General features: G+C 43.9%; 2 protein-coding genes across 5 annotated transcripts in view; one reads left to right on the plus strand and one right to left on the minus strand.

Moving 5' to 3' along the window:
* Positions 1 to 20,503, plus strand: part of Slc25a26 (solute carrier family 25 member 26) — a 126,012-nt gene extending 105,509 nt beyond the window's left edge. For 3 of the 4 annotated variants that reach the window (XM_036180402.1, XM_036180404.1, XM_036180405.1), the window contains 4 exons: positions 6,467 to 6,536; positions 12,789 to 12,853; positions 13,611 to 13,684; positions 19,332 to 20,503. In XM_036180402.1, the coding sequence (XP_036036295.1) occupies positions 6,467 to 6,536; positions 12,789 to 12,853; positions 13,611 to 13,684; positions 19,332 to 19,449 (327 nt within the window). In that variant the 3' untranslated portion in view covers positions 19,450 to 20,503. The remainder of the gene's footprint in view (positions 1 to 6,466; positions 6,537 to 12,788; positions 12,854 to 13,610; positions 13,685 to 19,331) is intronic. The other variant, XM_036180403.1, reaches the window with a different exon arrangement.
* Lrig1 (leucine rich repeats and immunoglobulin like domains 1) overlaps positions 20,393 to 21,996 on the minus strand; it is a 101,542-nt gene continuing 99,938 nt past the window's right edge. The window contains exon 19 of the mRNA XM_036180401.1: positions 20,393 to 21,939. Coding sequence (XP_036036294.1) covers positions 21,695 to 21,939 — 245 coding nt within the window. The 3' untranslated portion in view covers positions 20,393 to 21,694. The remainder of the gene's footprint in view (positions 21,940 to 21,996) is intronic.

Consider the following 21,996-nt stretch of genomic DNA (forward strand, 5'->3'; position numbering starts at 1 on the left):
GTTTCTTTATGTTTGGGCCCCTTTCTGTCCCTCTTCACCTCTCCAGTCATTATTCTGCCTTGGTGGGAGTGACAGTCACACTTATGTGGCAGTGGAAATACTTACTCAGGTTGAGGATGCTACAGAAGCTTGAATTGTGTGTATGTGTGTTCAGAAAGGCCCTTCACGCGAGAAATCAATACCAGAAAAAGCTCTGTTACAAACCTCCAGTAATTAAACAGATGTTGTTGGGATGAAGCTGTTTTTCTCAACGGCTTGCATGCTGTATTGTGCATCCCTGGAGGTTGTGCTGAGGCCGGGACTAACCTGGAGAAGTACACACAGACCATTCTGTCTGTTACAAGGTGTGGCTTTGTGCAGAGCAAGACCAGCCAGCTGGATCTGCCATGTGACCTCGGGCAGCTTGTTCAACACTCCTAGCCTCTGCACCCACCTGTTGTTGTGGTTATACAGGCTTCCCAAAATTAAATAAATGATCTGGTAAAATCTTTAATGTCCCACTTGGGATGCGCTAGTCACTTAGTGTGTTATCCAGCAGCATCAGTAGGAATCATGTGACCCATTGCCAGTGCTGTGTTTATTTTTATTGTATTTCCAGTGTGTTCTGAACTTACTTAAATATAAGCAATGTTTAGTCTCTCTGTGAATAACTTTCTCTAGCTTTTCCTGTGAGTACCCATCCTCTTGTCCTTGCAAATACATGGGCTAAGATACAATTTCAAGTATTTTTTTAAATTTATATGTAATACTTTTTATCAGCACAGTTCTTATTGTTCTTGTTTTCTTAACTCCAAAATGCAGCATTTGTAAATTGCTCTCATCTGTTTAGATTGGTTGCTCTCAATAATAATTTCCCAAGACTTTATATTCAGTTACTTACTTTAAAAACAACAACAACAAAAACCCCCTCAAACTTACTGAAGCAAATTGCTTTGACTATGGCATAGTATAGGTGCTTTATTTATTTACTTAGTTAGTCAGCCAGCCTGTTTTTTTGTTTTGTTTTTGTTTTGTTGTTTTAAAGTGAGCGTCATCTCATTCCAGCCTGTCCTGGAACTCATTGTGTAGCCCAGGCTGTCCTCAAACTCAAGCAATCTCCTAAATGCTGGTATTACAGGCATAAGCCACCGCCCTTGGGTATTTCAGTATCATCGCAGTGGCAGCTGAGCTTTCTGTGGAACATACCTCTCTGTTTTGAAGACAGAGGCAATCTGTAGATCTACATCCAGTTATTGTATAGGGCACACCACGTGGTCCCATTCAGATCCAGTTCCACTGCTAGGCTCACTAGTGATTGAAGGTCCTCAAGCCTCAGTGTCCTTGTCTAAAGAATGGCAGAATGCTAAGGGCCACACACACTTCAGGAGACTGTGGTGAGGGTCCTATTGTGAGGAGTGTGTAGTGGCTGGAGGAGTCAGTCGTACCTGCTGCTGTCAGGCTTATTTACATTGTGCCCTGAGTTTGCCCCTGACATTGGCCCTGACTGCTTTAATTTCTCTGGGGACTTGGGGACTGCTTTTCCTAAGATTTTTGGCAGTGTTCACTTTACTACAAAATGTTTTGTTTTGTTTTATATATATATATCTTCTTAGGCTAATTCTGGTCTTGTGAAATGGCAATTTGGGCTTATCTATAGGGATTCTATATTTACAGTCTTCAGACATTGGAGTCTCTCTTGATTGTTTCCTTCCCTTGGAGCAGGTTTCCTTTCTTCCTAGAACACAGCAGGCGCCTGTGTGAAGCTTCTCCACCCCCATTTCAGAACCCTCCTCCTCCTGACTTAGTACTTACCACATAAACCTCCCTCACGGAGTGCTCTCTGTTCTGTTTTCCCCTTGAGCTTGCGAGAAACACCTGGGAGGCAGTCTCTGAACATTTGCTGCATTCATGAACTCCGTAGTGTCTTTGACCTCTCCTTCGATGATGTCCTTTTCCCCTGTTTGTTCTTTACTGTTGCTATAAATCAAAGGTTTGGAATAATGTCCTCTTTAGATGTCGGAAGACTAAGAATAGAAGATGACCTCTCCTCACTAAGAAACGTGGATCATGTCTGCGTTTCTCCAGTCAGCATGTAAAGTGAATGATGACAATAAGGAATGGGGGTGTGGCTCAGTAGTAGAACACGTGCTTAGCATGACCAAGTCAGGCAGAAACACCACACAAGCATGCACGCACGCTCACGCGCGCACATACACACACACACACAGGGGAGGGGGGCATATAACATGAACGCTTAGTGATATTTTTATCAAATGTGTGGCTAAATACCTAAAGATTGTTACAAAAGATAAAAGTTGTTCCTCTTCACTGTGTCCATTGGGTTTCTAATGCTTATAGAGAAATGGAGACAATAATGCTTTCCACAAAGGTACACATTCATTTTCAAACATTAAAGCATTTCCTCAAAATCTACCAAATTCTGTTCTGTAGAGCTACAGACTTTAGAAACCCATTTGTAACAAAGATTCTTAAAGCCTATTTGTTTTTATAAGCAGAGTTAAAGAGCCCATATGATAGGTAGACTGTTAGCCCAGTAGATTTAGTAAATATACTTTCAGAGAATTACTCTTCCTCAGAGGGCTGGGAAGAGGGGAGCCATCACAGAAAAGCATGTCTCTTATCTGTTATTCCATGTTGGAAGCCTACACTTGGCAAGGTAAACAGGGCCATGTGCATCTGATTTATTTTTGTGACACCATCAGATCTTTAGCAGTCCTGTAACCCTTCCAGAGGAAGTTATCAGTGGAGAAATAAATACCCATGATGGGGGATGAGTGCCGGGTCAGCTCTTCTTATTTCATGGGGCTGTTTGGGTATTTCCCCAGAGTGACACTACTTCCCTGCCAGTATACTATTGTAAACATTAACGACAAGATAGTCAGGAGCTCCTTTTGGTACCACGTGTGGCCACTATTGTGGGGTAAGAGGAAGCAGTGAGATGTTCTGACTACAAAGGAAGGAGCAGGCCTGACTGCAGTTGGAGAAAGTTGATGGTATCTCCACCGGAGCAGAGCCGAACCACTGAGTGGCCAGTGATGCAGAACACAAATATCTAAAATCATTTGTATTGATAATCAGTTCCTATTAAATTCACGTTTTAAAATTTACCCTTCACATAGCTCCACAACATGTAGATTACTTAAAAATACATCTGACAAAACCTATGAAACTCTAGCTCAGGGTTGAGAGGAATGATGGGAAGGCTCAGTGAGGGGAGAGATGCCCACTGTGGTGGTGTGAATGAGAGTGGCCCACAGGCTCATGTGTTCGAACACTTGGTCCTCCCCAGCTGGAACTGTCTGGGAAGGATCAGGAGGCGTGGCCTTGCTGGAGGAGGTGTGACACTGGGGGTGGGCTTTGAGCTTTCAGAAAGGCCATGCCATTCCCATCTAGTTCTCCTTTCTCTGCTTCTTGCTTGTGAATCAGATGTAAGCTCTGAGCTCTTGCCCCAGCACCACCTCTGCCTGCTACCATGTTCCCCGCCACGATGGTCAGGGACTATAACCCTCTGCAACTCTGAGCCACAAGAAACATTTTCTTTTATGAGTTGCTTTAGTCAGAGTGTCTCTTCACAGCAATAGGAAAGTAACTAAATGCTTATGATGAAAAAGTCAGAAAAAAATCAATATTGTTAATGTGTCCATTTCACCTAAAAACAATCCATGGTTTCATGTAAGCTGGATGAGCTCTCAGCAGGGTGTTCTATGGAAATTGGTATTCTGATATAAAAATTCATATTGGAAATGTGAAGAGCCTAGAATAGTCAGAACAACTTAAAAAAGAAATAATCTGGAAAACTAAAACTACTTAATTTCAAACTTTATTAAAACCTGTGATAAGAAAGTAAAGAATTAGCATCTATAGATTAGGACCAACTAGAGAGTAGATTTTTGGAGAAGGGATTTCATTGGAGAAAGAACTATTTTTTTCAAACATGAGATCTAGTGAGTGCTTTTCATACATCAAACAGAATGAAAGAACACTGGCCCAGCCTTCGTACCATAACAAATCAACTCAAAGGTAAAGATATAAAACCTTTAAAGAAACTTAAGATTTCTGAACATATGGGGGGGGGGAATCTTTGTACCATTGAAATAGGCAAAGTTTTCTTACAAATGATACCAATAGCAAGATTCATAATCCAGGCACCGTGGCACACACCAGTGATCTCAGCACTGAGCAGGCAGCACCAGGAGGATTGAAACCGGTTCAAGACCACCTTGATCTATGTAGTAAGTTCCAGGTCAGTTTGAACTACAGAGTGAGACCTTGTCTCAAGCAAAAATCAAACAAATCTCCATCTATAATATGAATATTAACATATGAATAGTATATTATTTTAAAAATAATTTGGACTTAATCAAAAATTTTTTTTCAAAACAGGGTTTCTCTGTGTAGCTTTGCGCCTTTCCTGGAACTTGTTTTGGAGACCAGGCTGGCCTCGAACTCACAAAGATCTGCCTGGCTCTGCCTCCCGAGTGCTGGGATTAAAGGTGTGCGCCACCACCGCCTGGCTTAATCAAAATTTAATGCTTATTTGAAAAACATTTTCCAGAGAATGAAAAGATAAGTCACAGATTTGGGAAAAGTATCTGCAAATAACTTGAACTCTGAATATATCAAGAACTTTGAAATATGTTTTATTTAGATAATAGACAACCCAATAAAAGTAAACAAATATTTGAAAATTCATGGATAGCAAATAAGTGTGTAAAGAGAAAGTCACCATCATTAAAACCATGGTAAAGGAACCAGAGAGGTGACTTGGTGGTTAAGAGTATGTACTGCTGTTGCAGACCTAGGCTTGGATCCTGGCACCCATGTGAGTGGCTTACAGCTACCTGTAAACTCCAGGACATCTGCCATCATCTGATCTCTGGGCACCTATACTCATGTGCTCATACCATCCCCTCCAAGGGACGGACACACACACACACACACACACACACACACACACACACACACACAGAACTTGAAATCTAAAAATAAAACAGAAACATAGTGCATACTTACTAGGATATGAACACTTAAAAATGCTGGCAACCAAGCTTGGGAAGGATGTGGACAAATCAGGACTGGTGGGAATGTAAAATATACAGCCATTTTTGGAAAACAGCTTGGCAGCTTTATAAAGTTAAACATACCCCTGCCTCTGACCTAGCAACTTCCTTCTTAGTTATTAGTTATTTCCTGAGCAGAAGGGAAGACATTTTCCATCTAAAGGTCTGTTTGCAGATGTTCATATGGGTTTATCAGTAACATCCCCAAAGTAGAAAAACAAAGGATGATGTACCTATGTGCTGGATCATTGCTCATCAGGAAGAAGGGAATGAAGTCTGAATGTCTGTAACATGGATGAGACAGAACAGTTACAAGAGAAGGCATATAGAAGAAAATTGATGGTATTGCATTTATATAAAATTCTAGAATAGGCAAACCAGTCGGTAAAGACAGGAATACCAGGTTGCTTAGAGAACAGTGAGATGGGGCTCAGGAGAGAAGTTCTCAAAGGGATGCAGAACTTTTGGCTCATAAGTAAGTCTGTGGTCTCAGTTGTAGTAGTGATTGTGTGTGTATGTGTGTCCACAAATTTATCAAATTGTATACTTTAAATATATGTTGTTTATTAGATGGTACCTCAGTAAAGCGAAGGAAAAGAGTATTATGCAAGGCTGTGCCTAAGAAGCCTAGATAGAATAGCATCCAACTCCTAGAGTTGTTGAGAAGACTGCAGACCAGAAGATGAGACTAAGCATTGTGCAGATGCAGTCATCTCTTCTACAATGCAGTAAATGTCCAGTGAGCCAAGCACCTTGTCTGCCATGTTCCAAACTTACACCTGGTGTGGGTGTTTGTATGATCCTGGCTTATTATGTGAACAGCACAAACAAGTTTTCACTAATTCTAAGTTCATGCTAGGCATGGTGACACACACCTGTAGTCCTAGCACTAAGGAGATTGGGATAGGATGATCCTGAGTTCAAGGATAGCCTGGATTATCATTAGATTCTGTCTCAAAGCATGCCCCGCTTCCATTAAAGTACCACTCAGGTAACAGCTAGTATCTTTCAAAGGTTAGGTATGGACAAGAATTTTTAAAAGAACTAAGGAATTTGGCATACACTGTTCTGGAATAATTATGAATTATAGTATTTATATGCTTAGAGTTATATGAGAAATGTGTAAAATATTTCATTGTCATAAATTTATTATATTTATTTTAATTTGTGTGTATGAAATCCTCCTTGAAAATATTCCCTTTGAGAATCATAATGTGGCTGTCACCCTTACTTATTTGACTAATTTTAGAATGCAGTTAAGTCCTTGGGAAAATCACTTACATCACCATTGAAGAATTCTACCAAAATAGCTTCTCACTTAAGTTCCCATCCCAAGCTAAACCCACAGCAGGTTCTGAGAAACTCAAGGATGGAATAACTTGTAGTTTCTTTTTGTTTCCACACAGGCCCTCTGGTCGTGGCGGCGGGGTCATGTGGTGGATTCTTGGCAGTCAGCAGTCTGCGGAGCTTTTGCAGGTGCGAGGGATTATATTATACTGGGAAAACCGAAGTGGGGGGAGACAGTGGAAACGCTTGCTGTGCAGAACAGCATTCTTCAAGAATTCCAGATTGTTTAGATGGACAGCCTCACTAGCTATTTGCAAAAAGAAATTATCTTGGGGGTGGGGGGAAGCCCTGCTAAAGAGGTGTCTAGTTGAATGACAACCAATTTGTTTTTGACAAATTCCCCTTTTTCTTTTTATCTTTATTAAAGCCTCACTCAGGCCCTTGGATTATTTTAAGCATGATTTATAAAGCCCTCTCCGTGTGTGTGTGTGTGTGTGTGTGTGTGTGTGTGTGTGTGTGTGTGTGTGTGTGTAGGGGCAATGTGCAGCTGTCTGCTGGGTGCAGTGCTGCGGGCAATCCAAGATTCACAGCCCGTATGACATGTTTGACAGTGCAGGAGATTAATTAGTATGGGGAGAGCAGGGGCTACTCCCAGCTTACTGCAGGCTGAACTGCACTGGGTGGGAAGTATGGCCCTGTGAACATCTGGGCGTTTTCAAGCTGTTAAAGCAGGAGCAGCATGTCAGCGTGTAGGACTGTGCTGTCCATCACTAAGTGCTGAGAACACAGATGCTTTAAAGAATGTAGTAAATGGTAGGCATGTTTAGAAGCTGAAGAGAAAGGTCTGTTTTGTCATTACAAATACAGGTAAATACAGTTGCAGTAAAAGCAGAACTTGGCCAGAGAATTGTAAAGTGTTTAGATGCAGTACTGGTGAACAGACAGGCAGGTAGGTTGGAGGTCAGCAACTCTGGGGAAAATGATTCCCTTCTAAATATCTGTAACAGTTGTTGGATTTTATTTGTTTTCATGTAGTGATTAGGAAAACAGAAATCATATACTTTATTGGCTCATTTATTAATAATTTAAACCCATGTAAGTTGTGGAGGTAACTGCCAGAACTAAGAACTTTCCTGCAGTGAAGGCAGATCAGGGAGGGTGAGACCTCCCACACCTGCATCATAGGTGGCGGGGTTAGTGAGGGGTCTCGATTCATTTTTCAGAGGTCAGGATTCTTTGCTGCCCCACCCTTTGGATAAGTGTGCATTTTTGTTGACTGTCTTCTTGGGTGGGTCGGAGGTGTTAGGGGTGGAACACAGGGTAAACATTATGGAAATTTATGCACCCTGGACAAGAAAAACCACTTCTTAGTGAAGGATACTCTAGAACTTACCTGCCTTCAAGTAAGAAATCAGCATGTTTTTGTATATCCCCTGTGGTGGTTTGAATAGGAATGTCCCGTCCCTCATAGACTCATGTGTTTGAATGCTTGGCCCATAGGGGTGGCACTATTAGGTGTGGCCTTGTTGGAGAAAGTGTGTCACTGGGGGCAAGCTCTGAGGTCTCATATGCACAAGCCTGGCCCAGTATGCCTGCCACACAGTCTCCTTCTGCTGCCTGTGGATCAAAATGTAGAACTCTCAGCTCCTTCTCCAGCACCATGTCTGCCTGCATTCTGCCATGTTTCCTGCCATGATGACAATGGACTAAACCTCTCAAACTGTAATCTAGCCCCAATTAAATGTTTTCCTTTGTAAGAGTTGCCATGGTCATGGTGTCTCTTCACAGCAATAAAACCCTAAGACATCCCTCATATCATGATTCCAGAGATTTATATGCAGACACATGGATACTATATATTTGGGGATTTTGTTTTCTATATGTCCTCTTTGCTGAGGAATGCTCTTCATGGCACTAACATTTGTCAAAGGGGGAAAGGAGGACAGTTTCTGTCACATGTGGGATGTGGTAGGAACCCAGTGTTCAGGCCCTTCAGGAAGGCAGTGAATCACAGAGGATGCTGTGACGCTGAGCCGGAAGACAGTGCTCAGAGCCTAGCTGGGCTTTCTGTCTGACAGATGAGATGAGTGGATGAGTCTCTGCTTTAGGCCAGTTCCTGGAGGAGACCTGGGCTTTCTGAGTACCAGTGTCCTGACCTGTATCATAGAAATAATCACTCCTCCCTCGAGGGAGCCCATGATACATGCGTTAGCCCTCGTGACCTGTAAAACTGAGCAGCTGTAAGGAGTTGTTACTTTTCCAGAAGAAAAAGCAACGCCCTAAAACCAGAAAGCTGTCCCCATAATAACTCATCTCTGTGATGGCACTGGAAGATGTCATGGTCTGAAGGCATTGCACAGCACAGTTTCTTATTTGAGCCTGTAGAGTCTGTCCAGTCATCTTACTGTTTTCAGGTGAGATTCTGTTTATGAAAGAGTTTAAGGCCTTTGGGGGGAAATGCATTGTTAACAGATCTTTATCATAAGCAGAAAAAATTTTTTCTTGTTTATATTCTTTTTTCCTTGGAAATTTTGTTTGATACAAACATTAGAGAAACAAGATGAATATTTTGAAAACATTGCTGTAGGATAAATATGATTTGAAAACAGTCCAAATTGAGTAAATTGGTGTTCTGTAAGAGCAGATTGCAGCCCTGTCTTGCACAGTTGGGAAGATGGAGAATGGCCTCCTACCCACAGCCCTGTCCAGACATCCACACACTGCCTTACCAACTCCCTGCTCTTCATGATCACACTTGCCCTCACGTCAGAGATCAGAGTTTACATCCACATGCGCTTTCCAAGTTTCAATTGGCCTGGGTATTGCCAAGGACTGTGCTGTGCCATCCTTGGCACGTTCTTCTGTGCCCGTGCTTGTTTCATAAGCTACTTGGCACAAATACCCACAAATGTCTCTTGAGATTGGAGGTGTTGATGGCTGGTCATGCTTAGAAATTCTCCTGGCTTCTAGTCAGGGTTAAAGTAAGGAAAAAGAAGGGTTTTGCCAGCCCTCTCACTCCAGGCCTTGATCTTAAATCCACTGATGTTGAGTATTAATGTGTACTACTGTTTTGGTCTTCTGGAACCTTTGGATCAATTTCTTATACTTAACAAACATCCTTCTATTCTCCTAAGAGAGAGGGTAGGGGGAGAGGAGGCTCTCGCCCCTGAACTGTAGAGTGGAGTGAGGCTTGTGTGTGAGACAAAGGTGAGAGCCGGTGCAGCCTCTCACTGGAGCCTTGCTTGGAGCCCAAGTGGGAGGTGGACAGGAAGGAGCCCTTGCTCTTGAATGCATCAGTACGAGGCTCTAGGAGCAGAGAGGAGCGGAGCTGCCAGGGGCGGGCTTGGGGCCTCCTCACTGCCCTCCTCAACATTCCTAGCTCTGCTCTGAGGGAGCAGCTCCAAGCTGTTAGAAAGAAGGGGTTCCTTTGCCCATTAGAGGGTTATTATTACGTTTGTCCCCCAAGGCAGCAAGTAGTTTTCCTGTGAAAATCAGTTCCATGAATGTGACCCCAAAAGCTGTAGCTGAGCAGTCAGTAAAGTCTCCTTCGGAGAATGGAACACACGAGAGCAGCCCATGTCTGCTGTGTCCCATGGTTGTTTCCTGTGATGTGTTAGTGTGCTCCTTATGTTTACCCTATAAGTAGACTATACAAAATAAGTAGTCCGATATTTGAGGGTCTTCAAATTGATTTACTAATGCCTAACATAAACTACTGATCTCAGCATGGAAGTACAATAAGGGCCTGTGTGTTTTGAGTTCATCTGTCTTTTAGACTCTTTTATGGAGCACAGATCTCTGGAGAATATGCAGGTGTCCACAGGAAAGGATGGTTAACCTTCACTGGTGGCCAGGGCAAGATTGACTTAGCTATCCAAATTTATTATGTGTTGTCAGCTTTATAAATTATTTAGGGCAACTTGTGAATATTTTTACATAGGAGGATGAAGTTTAATGCTCAGGCTTGTTTTACTTAATGAATTGTGATATCAGAGTCCTTAGGTGTGATAAGAAGATCATTTTAGGGGTTAGGATACATGTGATCTCATTCCTAGCTCTTTGCTAGCTGCTATGTGGCCATGGGTGGATGCTAGTGATGGTACAGGCGTAGTTCTGGAGAGCCTGGCAAGTAAGCAGGGGGTGGCATTCATGCCAACCTTTCCCTGCCTTTTACAGGATGAGCTTACATGTTTAGTTTGTTAAAACCATAGACTTGTGTGGGGTGCCCACTAAGGATATTGAGTGCTTACATGTTTGGTTTGTTAAAACCATAGACTTGTGTGGGGTGCCCACTAAGCATATTGAGTGCCTACTGTGTGTACTAGATTGAGATAGGAAGGAAAATCATCCAGTCTCTCTACCCATGTCTTAGTTTGTCTGCTATTGTCTTAAACACCAAAGGTGCAACTGGAGGAAGAAAGGGTTTAGTTCAGCTTATAGTGTATCCTGAAGAAAAGTCACAATGGGAACTCAAAGCAGGAACTGAAGCAGAGTCACTGGAGGGATGCCCCTTACAGGCTTGCTCGGCCTGCTTTTCCATACAGCCTAAGACCAACCACCTATCCAGGGGTGGTCCTCCCCACAGTGGGTGGGGCCCTCCCACATCAGTCCTTAATCAATAAAATAAGACTTGCCTACAAGCCAGTTATTGTGGAGGTAGTTCCTCAGTTAATGTTCTCTCTTTCTAGAAGACTCCATCTGTGTTAGGAGAAACCTAACCAACACAGTGCCTGCCTGAACTGGAGCAGATTCCTTCATAGTGCTCCTGTGGGCCACGCCACTTTAGACACTTTGCATGGACCCTTTAATAAAAAGAATCTGCCACACAACTGCCTGCACTTCACAGATGAGCATCTGGGGCAGCAGGGACCAGGGCCAAGTTATGGAGTTGGTCAAGCTTAAGAACAGATCCCAGCTCTGCACTGAGCAGAGCCTTTTAAAATGCTTTACATTTCTTTCCTTTTAGTGTGTTGTGGTGGTGGGTGAAGGCATGTGCATGCCATGTGCACAGGGAGTAAAGGCACTCGTGGATCAGTTCTGTCTTTCCGCCATGTGCCCTCCAGGCCTCACACTCTGGGCAGTGAACTCGTAGCAAATGCTCTTGACTTGCTGAGCCATCATGTTGGCCCACAAACTCAATCTAAAAGGACGGAAAGTAAGGGGTTCTAAACAGAGGGGCTGCTGACAGGCCTAAGGTGTGTGGCAATCGTGGTGACCAAAAATAGAACGTAAACGGGGAGTGAGCGTGCCTTCTCACAAGTGTCTGAACAGATGTCCCTGTGCAGCTCAGGGTCACTGTGACGACCTTATTTCAGCCCTGTATTTAGAAAGCTGTTTGTCAGACATCAAATGCCCTTTTGTCCACATGCCACAGCAGAGGGAGCCTGAGCTGTTTCTGGAGCCTCCTTTGCAAACCCCCATAATCTGCTGCTCATTCCCAGCTCCTGGGAGCTGAACCTCCCAAAAGCCTTTTAGGGGTTGTTTCTCTTTCTTTCTGGCCTTTTAAGGGTTCATCTGCATCTGCACCAAGTGAATAAAATACTGACCTCAGGCCTGGTGTGGTGGTGTCATATGCCTTTAACCCCAGGACAAGGAGGTGGAAGCAAGTTCTGTGTGTGTAGAACCAGCCTGATCTACATAGCAGTTTCCAGGCTAGCTCTGGGAGCATAATGAGACCTTGTCTTAAGCAAACAAACAAAACCTTTTGAGACCAGAAACTGTAGTTTATATTAGCAGTAAAGTCTTGGTTTCTGTGTCCACAAATAGGAACACTGTTAAAAGCTATGGACAGTTTGGCCATCATAGTACTTAGATGAAGAAAACATGGGGAGAATATGGAAAGGAAGCCTTGAGGCAGAATGCATGCCCAGAGCAAGAGGAACTCTAAGGTGATGCAAAGAGGGTAGAAACGTAACTATTCCCTGGACTGTCATTCGAGCCTGGGAACTAGAAAAAGCACTGTCTGTTATCATGAAGTCTGGCTGTTTATTAAGAAGTCCTCCTGAGACACACATGAGCCTGCCTATTCAGAACAGAAACAACCGAAGCCTATAGAGGCTGTAAGACAGGTAGCCTGTAGAAAGGTATGATCCCCAAAGCCACTGGGAGCCTTGTGTTTCTCGCAATGAAAATCCACATCTGGCTGTTGACATGTCCTATGTGTTCGGATTAGTGTACCAGGCTGTAAGAGAGCAAGGTGAGTTGTAGGGAGGGCCTCACTTCTTAACCCAAGTGGAAAAGGAGTATCCTCCACCTCCTTCTATATCACTGCAAAAGACATGAACTAGGTAGATTGAAATCTGTCATGTATGCATCCTGTTCTCAACACAGTCAAGTAGATGTGATGACGAAGAAATGATTTTGATGTTCTCTGAACCCAAATAGAAATGACGAGGATACTGTCTAGTCCAGACAGCTCACGACTGTTGGTCTTGCACACAGGTGGTTTTGCAGCTGCAGTCACTACCCCTCTGGATGTGGCTAAGACAAGGATCATGTTGGCAAAGGTAAGTATCAGCCAGTGCAGATCTGATGCCATGTCTGCTAGCAAGCAGAGTTGCAGGGATACAGTGACCCCTGTGCCTGCCAGGCCATCAGTACCACTGACATTAGGAGAGTAGCGTTGTCATCACTGCTGCAGATCTGTAGCCGTTGCTGTGATGGATCTGTGTGTAGCACACTTCCATTGCACAAGCATTCTCACAGCTGTGCTGCTAAGAGCTGAGGGCCTCTGCCTGGTGCTGTTTTCAGATCTAAGACTCGAGAGCGCTTGACTAGTTCCACGTTCCTCGGCCATGATTGGCTGTGACCAGGTAAGGCAATTGTCAGAATTGTTAAGAAGAAAACCAAACAACAAAGCAAACTCCGAGATGAGCTTTACGGAATTCCAGTAACATATCTGAACATGCATTCTCTCAGGTCCAGTTCTGTAGAAAGCAGAGCAATGTGAGCAGAATTGAGGCTGGGGTCATTTTAAAACGAAAGCGGCATTCTTCATCCCTGGCAGGCTTTCTAGTTAGACCCATTTATACTTGGAACCCTCACCCCCAGCAGGCCAGTCCTACTGCTTCCCATCAGCTTCCTGTTGAACAGATGCCATTAGTTCCCAGGTGAGCTGAGAAAGGGCTTTCCTGAGCTGCCTGCCTGCCTGCCTGCATGTAGGAAGATGTCCAAGTCAACCCCAGAGTGTGCCTTGAACGAGGGTGAGGGAGCCTGCTCAGAGCACTAGGAGGTAACAGCCTTATCCTTCCCTGTCTTTTGTAGGCGGGCTCCAGCACTGCCGATGGGAATGTGCTCTCTGCCATGCACGGGGTGTGGCGCTCACAGGGACTAGCAGGGTAAGGACAAAGCCAGCCCTCCGCTGCCTTGTCTCCTCTCCACTGGCTCTTCCTCAAGTCTTTGTGCCTGCCATGGATGACATGCAACTGTCTGACCCTCAGCAGTATTAGGGCTGCAGCACTGATACAAATAAGTCCTTACTTACATAGTGTAGATAGGCAAGTGAGGTGGAAGAAAGTATTTGGGGCTTGGGGGTTTGTAACCACTTTTAAGAGCCATTGGTAGCCAGGCCTTACGTTGGGCATGTGCTGTGCATCTGTAGGTGTTATTTTATTGATGGGTAATTTTGTCACTGTGCAGACACACCCAGGGAATACAGCATCTAGCTGCTAGTACAACATGTGACTACCCTGGCGTTTGTGGACAGTTGTAACAGTAGTAAATATTTGTGTATCTGGAGATAAATAGTAAAAGAGCTATTGGGGGGTGAGAAGTTCTGGCCACGCCATCATCCTACAGGACCAGTCTGGTATATATCTGGTTTTCTCTGAAGCGTTACCCAGCTCATTGACTGTACTATCTGTTCCACAGTGGTTGGCCTCAATTGAGCATTATTGTTCTGTTACCAGCTAAGTGCCTGGATTTTTTTTTGCATATGATATGCAAACAGGTCTCTTTGCACACTTGTATGCCTGTAGAGGCCAGAGGTTGGGGTTGGATGGCTTCTTCATCATGCTCCATCTTATGTTTCTGAGAATTTGTTACTGAACTTGAAGCCACCATCATGGCTACAGTAGCCGTCTAGTGAGCCCCGGACCTGCCCATTCCTTCCCCGTGTGCTGGGTTACAGGTGTTTGCCACTGCACCTGGCTTTTCTGTGGGTGCTGAGAATCTGAGCTTGGCTCCTCAAGCCTTCATAGTAAGCACATTACTGGACCATCTCTCCAGCCCCATGTACCTCAAAATGTTTTGCTTCATGTCCTCAGCAGCTGATACTCCATGTTGACTTCCCATTCAGTTGTTCTGAAGCTGTCTAAATGGTGAGATGTTAGCAAAGCAGGATTTCCTATATGGAACGTTCTTGACATGCTGGGCAGAGTACTAAGCACCCCCCCTGGAGGGGAGGAGGGTGAGCTGGCACTGGGACTGCTGGAGCAGCACTGTGTGCACAGCTGAGCCTGCCTGCTTGAAGCCTCTTCATGGGCACTGCTGCTCGTCTCATTCCTGTGCCGAGGGAGGTCACTGATTGCTATTTTTGTGTGACTTTGGCATTTTCAGTTTCAGCTGTCCGATGGTCTGGGGGATCTAGCGTGAATCCTAATTGGCCTTAATAATAAAAACGTAGAGCCAGATATCAGGGTAAATGCTGAAAGATCAGAGAGACAAAGGAGCAAGCCACAGCCACCTCTTACCTCACCAACTCCTCAGCCTGAAAGAACTGAGCTCCTGTCTCCTCCTGCCTTATATTCCTCTCTCTGTCCAGCCATATCACTTCCTGTCTCCACCTCCCTAGTGCTGGGATTAAAAGTGTGTGCCTCCCGAGTACTAGGGTCAAAGGCATGAGATCCCAAGTGCTGAGATTACAGGTGTGTGGCCACCACTGCCTGGCCTCTGTAGTTAACTAGTGGCTAGCTCTGCCCTTTGATCTCTAGGCAACTTTATTTGTTAGAGCACAAACAAAATATCCCCACAGGGGAATGTGGTCAGGCTTTTGCCAGAGAGCAAACCCTGTTGTTTTGTTTGAGTTTTCCAGTTGAAAGTGGCAGCTAGTGGCTTTACTGAATGTCAGCTCCAGTGGTCTGAGATACAGGTTGGATCTAGTAGAAAGGACTGACAGACTCTTGATATCTCAGAGCATAAGGAAGGCATGGTGGTAGCATTTGCAGTGAAGTGTCTGTTGTTCACAGCTGAGGAAATAAGAACACATTAGTCCTCATTTGGGGTACTAATTCAACACTGAACAAATAAATGGAGTGAGGAGGGGAAATGGGCTGTGAATCCCATATGCATTGTTTGGGAAGCCTCTTAGATAAACAGAGGCTGGTCCACAGAAGCAGCAGCTGGTAACAGTGGCTTTTGACACCATGAAGGCCACCTGCCAGATTTCAGTCGTGTTTCTACATATTAGCTTCTGTGGTGACTTAGCTGAGCCTCTGACCACAGTGTTGTAGAGCTGCAGCTCATTTTCCCGTGTTGAGAAAGTGGTGACAAGAGATGGCAGGATGGATGGGGCAGTGCCCCACTATGGCCACTGCTTTGTAGATGATGTAAGACCAGCCTTCCCCATCCAGGTCATGACACACACTTGACTAAAACTAAGCAATGCCAGAACCACAGGCAGAGGAGAGAAAGCAGAACAGGTCAAGGGTTTGTGTTTGTTCTGACCCAGCCTTAACACTGAAAGTTAATTTAGATTTTTGGCTCATCTTCTGAGTCTCCACTCTTGGACTCTGGTCACCTTGTACAGGGCATCGCTGAACAGCATGTTCCATGCAGCAATGCCTGTGAGTGAACATACACCAGCTCCAGCCCTTATACTCATAGAAGACAATGATTGGACAAAGAAACAAATCAAAACAATTGCCCCCTTCCTCAACAGGTGGCTCAGTCCACCTCCTCTTGCAGCTCCAGATACAGCCACCACTGTTTGTGTCCCCTGCCCTGCACTAAGCTGACCAAGTCTGCACATATCTCAGCAGTCCCCACCACCAAAGAACCTGATGCTTTCAGAGTAGATTGGAAGCAGATCTTGCTTTGAGTTCTCATAGGCAAAAGCTATAGGCAGAAGTTTCTGTGTCCTGCATCTGCTCTCAAATTATCACTCAGAGGCTTAATATAAATGATCAATGCTCAGCCAATAGCTCAGGCTTATTACTAACTAGTACTTAAAACTTAACCCATTTCTATTAGTCTATGTGCTGCCCCGAAGCTTGTGGCTTTTACCTCTGCCCCATTTTGTGTGTCCCACTCATTCTCTGGCTGGCTGGTGAATCCTCTGACTCTGCCCTTCTTCATCCCATCATTCTCACCAAACTTTATCCTGTTCAGCTATTGGCCAGTCAGCTTTTTTGTTAAACCAATCATAGCGACATATTGTTACACAGTGAACAGAAGGATTGTTCCACAGCATTTCCCCCTTTTTGTCTAATTAAAAGGAAGGTTTTAACTTTAACATAGTAAAATTATATACAACAAAAACAATTATCAAGTAAGAATTACAGTTACAATATCCAGTCTATTTGTATTTGGCAAAATTAGAGAAAATACTCTATTATCTATCTGATGAGTCTAAAGTCTTAGACCTAGTTTGCTTTCTAGCATAACCAAGGAAAACTAAGTTTAACTCGTTAGTCTTTAACTCCAGCAAAGACCCCAGAAGGATGAAATATTACCTAATGACGGGGAACACAGGCTGCCTGGACCCACAGTTCCTCTGTAACATTGAGGCATTCAACTCTGGCTTACAGGCCTAGAATATCTGACAGATTTTTTTGAGAAGCAGGATTTCTGAAGGACTGTCCTACCTTTTCTTGGCAAAGTTTGGCAGTCACCTTTCTTGCATCCTGCTGGTCCAGTTTGGACAGTATATTATCAGCAATTGAGGCAAGGGCAGTTTCTTTGCCCATATGGCTAGCTTTTGCCATAAAAAAAACCAAATTCCATATGGAATTTCTTTGAGGCCCATCATCTTCTTTGAAGTAGATTGGTGCTGCCAGGAGCAGACATCTCACTGTCATGAAAAGCCTTAGGCTATTAAACATATTAAATGTCATATTCTGTAGGTCTTTGAAGTATTTGAAGACCATCTATCAATCTAAATATATGAACTTGAGAACATATCTAACATGACTAAGGTTGACTACTATAGATGACTATTAATCTGTATTTAATGATACATTACATTTTAAGTGAGCTACATAAACACAATACCTTAAACAAGGGTAGAAATATACAGTATAACAAAATTAACTTCAAATTTGTAACAATAAATCAAAATCCATACCAGTTTAAAATATTTAAGATTAATAGTTGTTTTTTAGATTAAAGTAGATTCAATAATTTACCTTTTTATCCCATTTCTATATCCCCCCTTTTCTTTTGAGAACGAGACCCTTGATCTAATCTCCTTTGTTCAGCTTTTTTCTTGACCATTACTAATAACATCTTGTAACCAACTCCCTTAAATGCTAATAAATATCCATAACCCGTCTTTTGGGAATATGGGCATAGTTCCCTAGACTACTTCTTGTTGATTGGGGGTCTGGTAATACTGGGGTACCCTGAGGAAAATCTAGAATTATGGTTAAGTCTTGGCTGGAGTAGTTTGAGGCTGGACCATCTGAGCCAGCAGCCTTGAAGCTGTTCAGGATGAAGAACTCCAAGGAAACTTCAATAGAGGCATTTTGAGACGCTAGATCATCTGGGCATTTGTTTTCATTGGTGTTTGGTCTCCTCATTCTGAAAATACATAAACTTTTAAAGGTAACATACATATCTGCATTAATACAAGTACAGATTGTGCACTGTACACAAGTCAGCCAAAGATGATTTTTGTTTTATATTTGAGCAGGCAAAATATACATCACGTGTCTTGTAGTTCTTATAGGTTAATTTCTTTATTTGTAGTCAGGATTTCAGGGGGTCTTCCTTAATCAAACCTGATTAATGATCTTTAACTTTGAATGAATCCAGTCTTTTATTTTCTATGGAAATAAAAGCAGAACCTCTTTTCCAAAGTAATTTATCTTTTGACTTTCATTTTGAAGTCAAGATATTTTCAAAATATTTAGGTTGGTTTAATCAAGCAGCATTTATAATCTGATGTCTCTTAGCAGCTATTGCTCATTCCTCAGCAGTCAAAGAATTCAAAGACCATAGAATACCATACGGTATCCAATGGATATTTGAAGAATATGTGAGCTCTAGAGCAGTGTTTCTCAACCTGTGAGTCCTGACCTATTTTGGGGGGATGAACAACTCTTTTATAGGGGTTGCCTAAGACCATCAGAAAATAGATATTTACATTATGATTCCTAACAATAGCAAAATTACAGTTAAGAAGTAGCAACAAAACTAATCTTATGGTTGGGGTCACCATAACATGAGGAACTGTATTAAAGGGTCCCAGCATCAGGAAGGCTGAGAAGCACTGCCCTAGAGAGTGGTTCGCTAACACCACTGTGGTTCTGATTGGACTGAGATGGAGCATTTGAGTGTCCAGGACTGACATGTGTGAGGTGTTCCCTTCCATCACAGTCATGTGCCCTTGGTGTCCTCATGTAGACTGAACAAGAGAAAAATACTCTACAAAGATTCATTTCCTTCTTGGTAGAATCACATTTGTGGAACTCCAACAAAATGCAACTGAGTCACCAGGACAAGAAAATAGAATTGTTTAAGAACTTCCTTTCCTCCTTGAACTGAGACCCGGAGACCCCTCAGGTGTTCCACTGGGATATGCCCTTACCAGCCTTACCTCAGATCCATCCCTTTGACTCCGTGTTTAGAGCACAGCTGTTAGGACAGTGGTTACTGTCTTAACATGAGTGTTTCCAGGTAGACAGTGCAGCATTCAGACATCTAGACTGGGCTCTAGTTTCTCACTCACACCTGGGGATGTTATTTAGTGGTCTTCTAAAAGAAAGGAAACACACTGTTAAGTGTCTGTGATGTACTGAAGTGAGCAAACCATGGTTCTGTCCCTAGGTTATTTGCAGGTGTCTTCCCACGAATGGCAGCGATCAGTATGGGAGGCTTCATCTTTCTGGGTGCCTATGACCAGACCCGCAGCTTGCTATTAGAAGTGGGCAAGAAGAGCCCGTGAGGTGGACACTGCGTCCTTGGAGAAGAGCACTGCTGTGCAATCCCCGTCCTCCCGTGACTGGCTCGGTCATCCAAGCAAGGAAGTCGACGCTGCAGCTGCTGCAGCGTGGTGCCTTGAGGAGTGCTGCAGAGTGCAGCCCTGAGTGTCGTCCGAGGCACAGGCTGCCCCTGAGGAAACTGTCCTGGGTGGACCTCCAGATCAACATCTCAGACCCCTCAATAAATCCTCTTGGTCAGCTCAGGCCAGGCCCTTTGGCATTCTTGTTTGGTCAATGATCTTTGTTCCCTGCTTTTTAGTCACTAAAAAGCAAGCTGCCTGCAGCGGAGCAAATGAGAGGACTGGGGAACGGAAGGAGGCGGGGCAGAAATTGTACGTGTGGGTGTTCCTCCCCTGGGCTAATTCCTATTGTGTAAGATTATAGCTTTGTTTAAAAAGCATGCACTGCAGGTGCATAGCGTGCATTCTTTCTGGTAAGGAGCCTGCTGTTTTTAATTACCCTCGTATTTCTCCTATAAAAACACATGATTATATTATTTTACAGCACAGTGCCCCCACATGCCTAGTGTGTGAGACAGCTGCAGTACCAGCGAGTGGGTGGGCCCAAGTGACTCCAGTCAGGAGCTTGCCTGAGGGGAGCAAGGCCATGACCACCACTGTCCTCCAGGAGGACTATCTCAAGCTGCTGCTTCCCCTCTGCATTGTGTGTAAGCAACACTGGCTGCAGGAGGTGGAGGCTCAGCATATTTGGGGAGCATGAGGCTGGACTAACCAGCTCCAGGTGGCAAAAAGTTAGTGAGCTACCTGAGGAATGTCGCGCCATAGCCTCTTCTGGGACAACAGTGTACAGTCTATGTTGCTCTGTCTTAAGTATTCTCCTTGTGGGGAAAAATATTATTAAAAGCAGAATAAGTGTACTTAGAACAATGACCACAGCACACACTTGGTACTTATAAATGAACCTTTATTAAAGACACTTTAATGCCATTTGTTAGACACTTCATATCTTACATGTTTTCAATGTACATTGTACCAAAATTTCTATAAATAAATAACTCTGTACATAAAAAGTAATACTTCCTCTTTCACATTGCCTCTCAGAAGCAGCTAATTCACATATTTTGTGGAAGTAACATTAATCAGCCAACTGTGGAGAATAAACATCTGAATGTGCTTTGTCCTGGCGCACAGTGATGACCTATGGCGTGACAGTACACTGTGACTCTGGCCATCACTGCCTCAACACTTCCCTTCAGCTCTCAGGGGTTTTAAGAACTGAGTTTGTTTCCATGTAGTTTTTACTGAATTACACATTGGCACTCACAAGATGGTTAGCAACAGGGCCCCAAAGTGCAAATACACCCAGGCCTGGGACTCAGTCTTGTACAGTCCAAGCCCAGTTTCACTGTGCAAGGGGACATGGTGGACAGGCCTGCTCAGCAGGAAGCAGCTGGCCCTACAAGTGGACCCTTCCTTTTATCCCCCACTGCAGTGTGGTATTGGCAGAACTATCCCTCACTATTGAAAATCCACAGGTGTACCAACACTGGCAGCCTCTGCCTTAATAAGCTTCAAAGACCCATTGAAGGAGACAGACAGACATTTGCTTTCACTGAGTGAGTTACAAAGAAAGATGTAAGGCGGTGCTCGATTGTTCTGAACCATTGCTTTTGGTGAGTTAACAACCCTCAACCTCTTCTTCAGAAACAGACCCTGAACCCAGAAGAAAGGCAAGTGACGCATGTACCTCAGCTCTACAGTGAGGCCACCAGAACAACCGCATAGTCTGGCCAATACACCTGAACCTGACTAAGTGAGCACATAGCCAAAATGCCCTCCTTTCCAACCACCAGCAACAGCTAATGTGGTTTTACCTGAATTTCAGCTGTGCGTTAAGGCACCAAAACTATTCCTGACCCTCTCCAAAATTAGATAGCAACCTAATGTGAAAATATCACTGAAAGCGGGGCCCATGCGCTAAGGATTAAAATAGTCTCTGTAAAAGATATAGAATATATATGAAATCTCTGAAAACTCTTATGTACAGTGGTATCAAATACTCTTTCTGCCTTTTGTACACAAATAGTCTCTTGCATTTCTGTGCTCCAGATGCCAAGTCCTTTAGTCAAGTGATACTCCACACGGAAGTTAAAACTGTGTCCAGAGTGACGTTGGACACCAACTTCCCACAGCCTCTCCTACCTCTTTCCTGCAGCGTTTGCTTTAACAGAGCTGAGGTAGATGAAGCCTAGCTTTTCGGTGCCAGGAGCAGTGGTCCCCTCCGTTTCCCAGTGAGCTGTCCCGTCAGTGGCACAGACTCAGGACTAGAGTCACAGGCCTGGGGGAGGTGGCCATTGGAAACAAGCAAGTGCTGGGCTTCAGTAGATATGGCATCTTCTATGAGCTCTGGGCTGCCTGATGTTAACGTAGGAGAAGGCTTTAGGTCTATGGAATCTGGATCATGTAACTTTGCTAAAGTCCAAGAAGAATCTCCTGTTGAAAAACAAGAGGGCACGTCAGCCTGGGCACACTAACCCCATCAGGGCTCCC

This window comes from Onychomys torridus, chromosome 3 (genome assembly GCF_903995425.1).
Source record: "Onychomys torridus chromosome 3, mOncTor1.1, whole genome shotgun sequence".
NCBI lineage: Eukaryota > Metazoa > Chordata > Mammalia > Rodentia > Cricetidae > Onychomys > Onychomys torridus.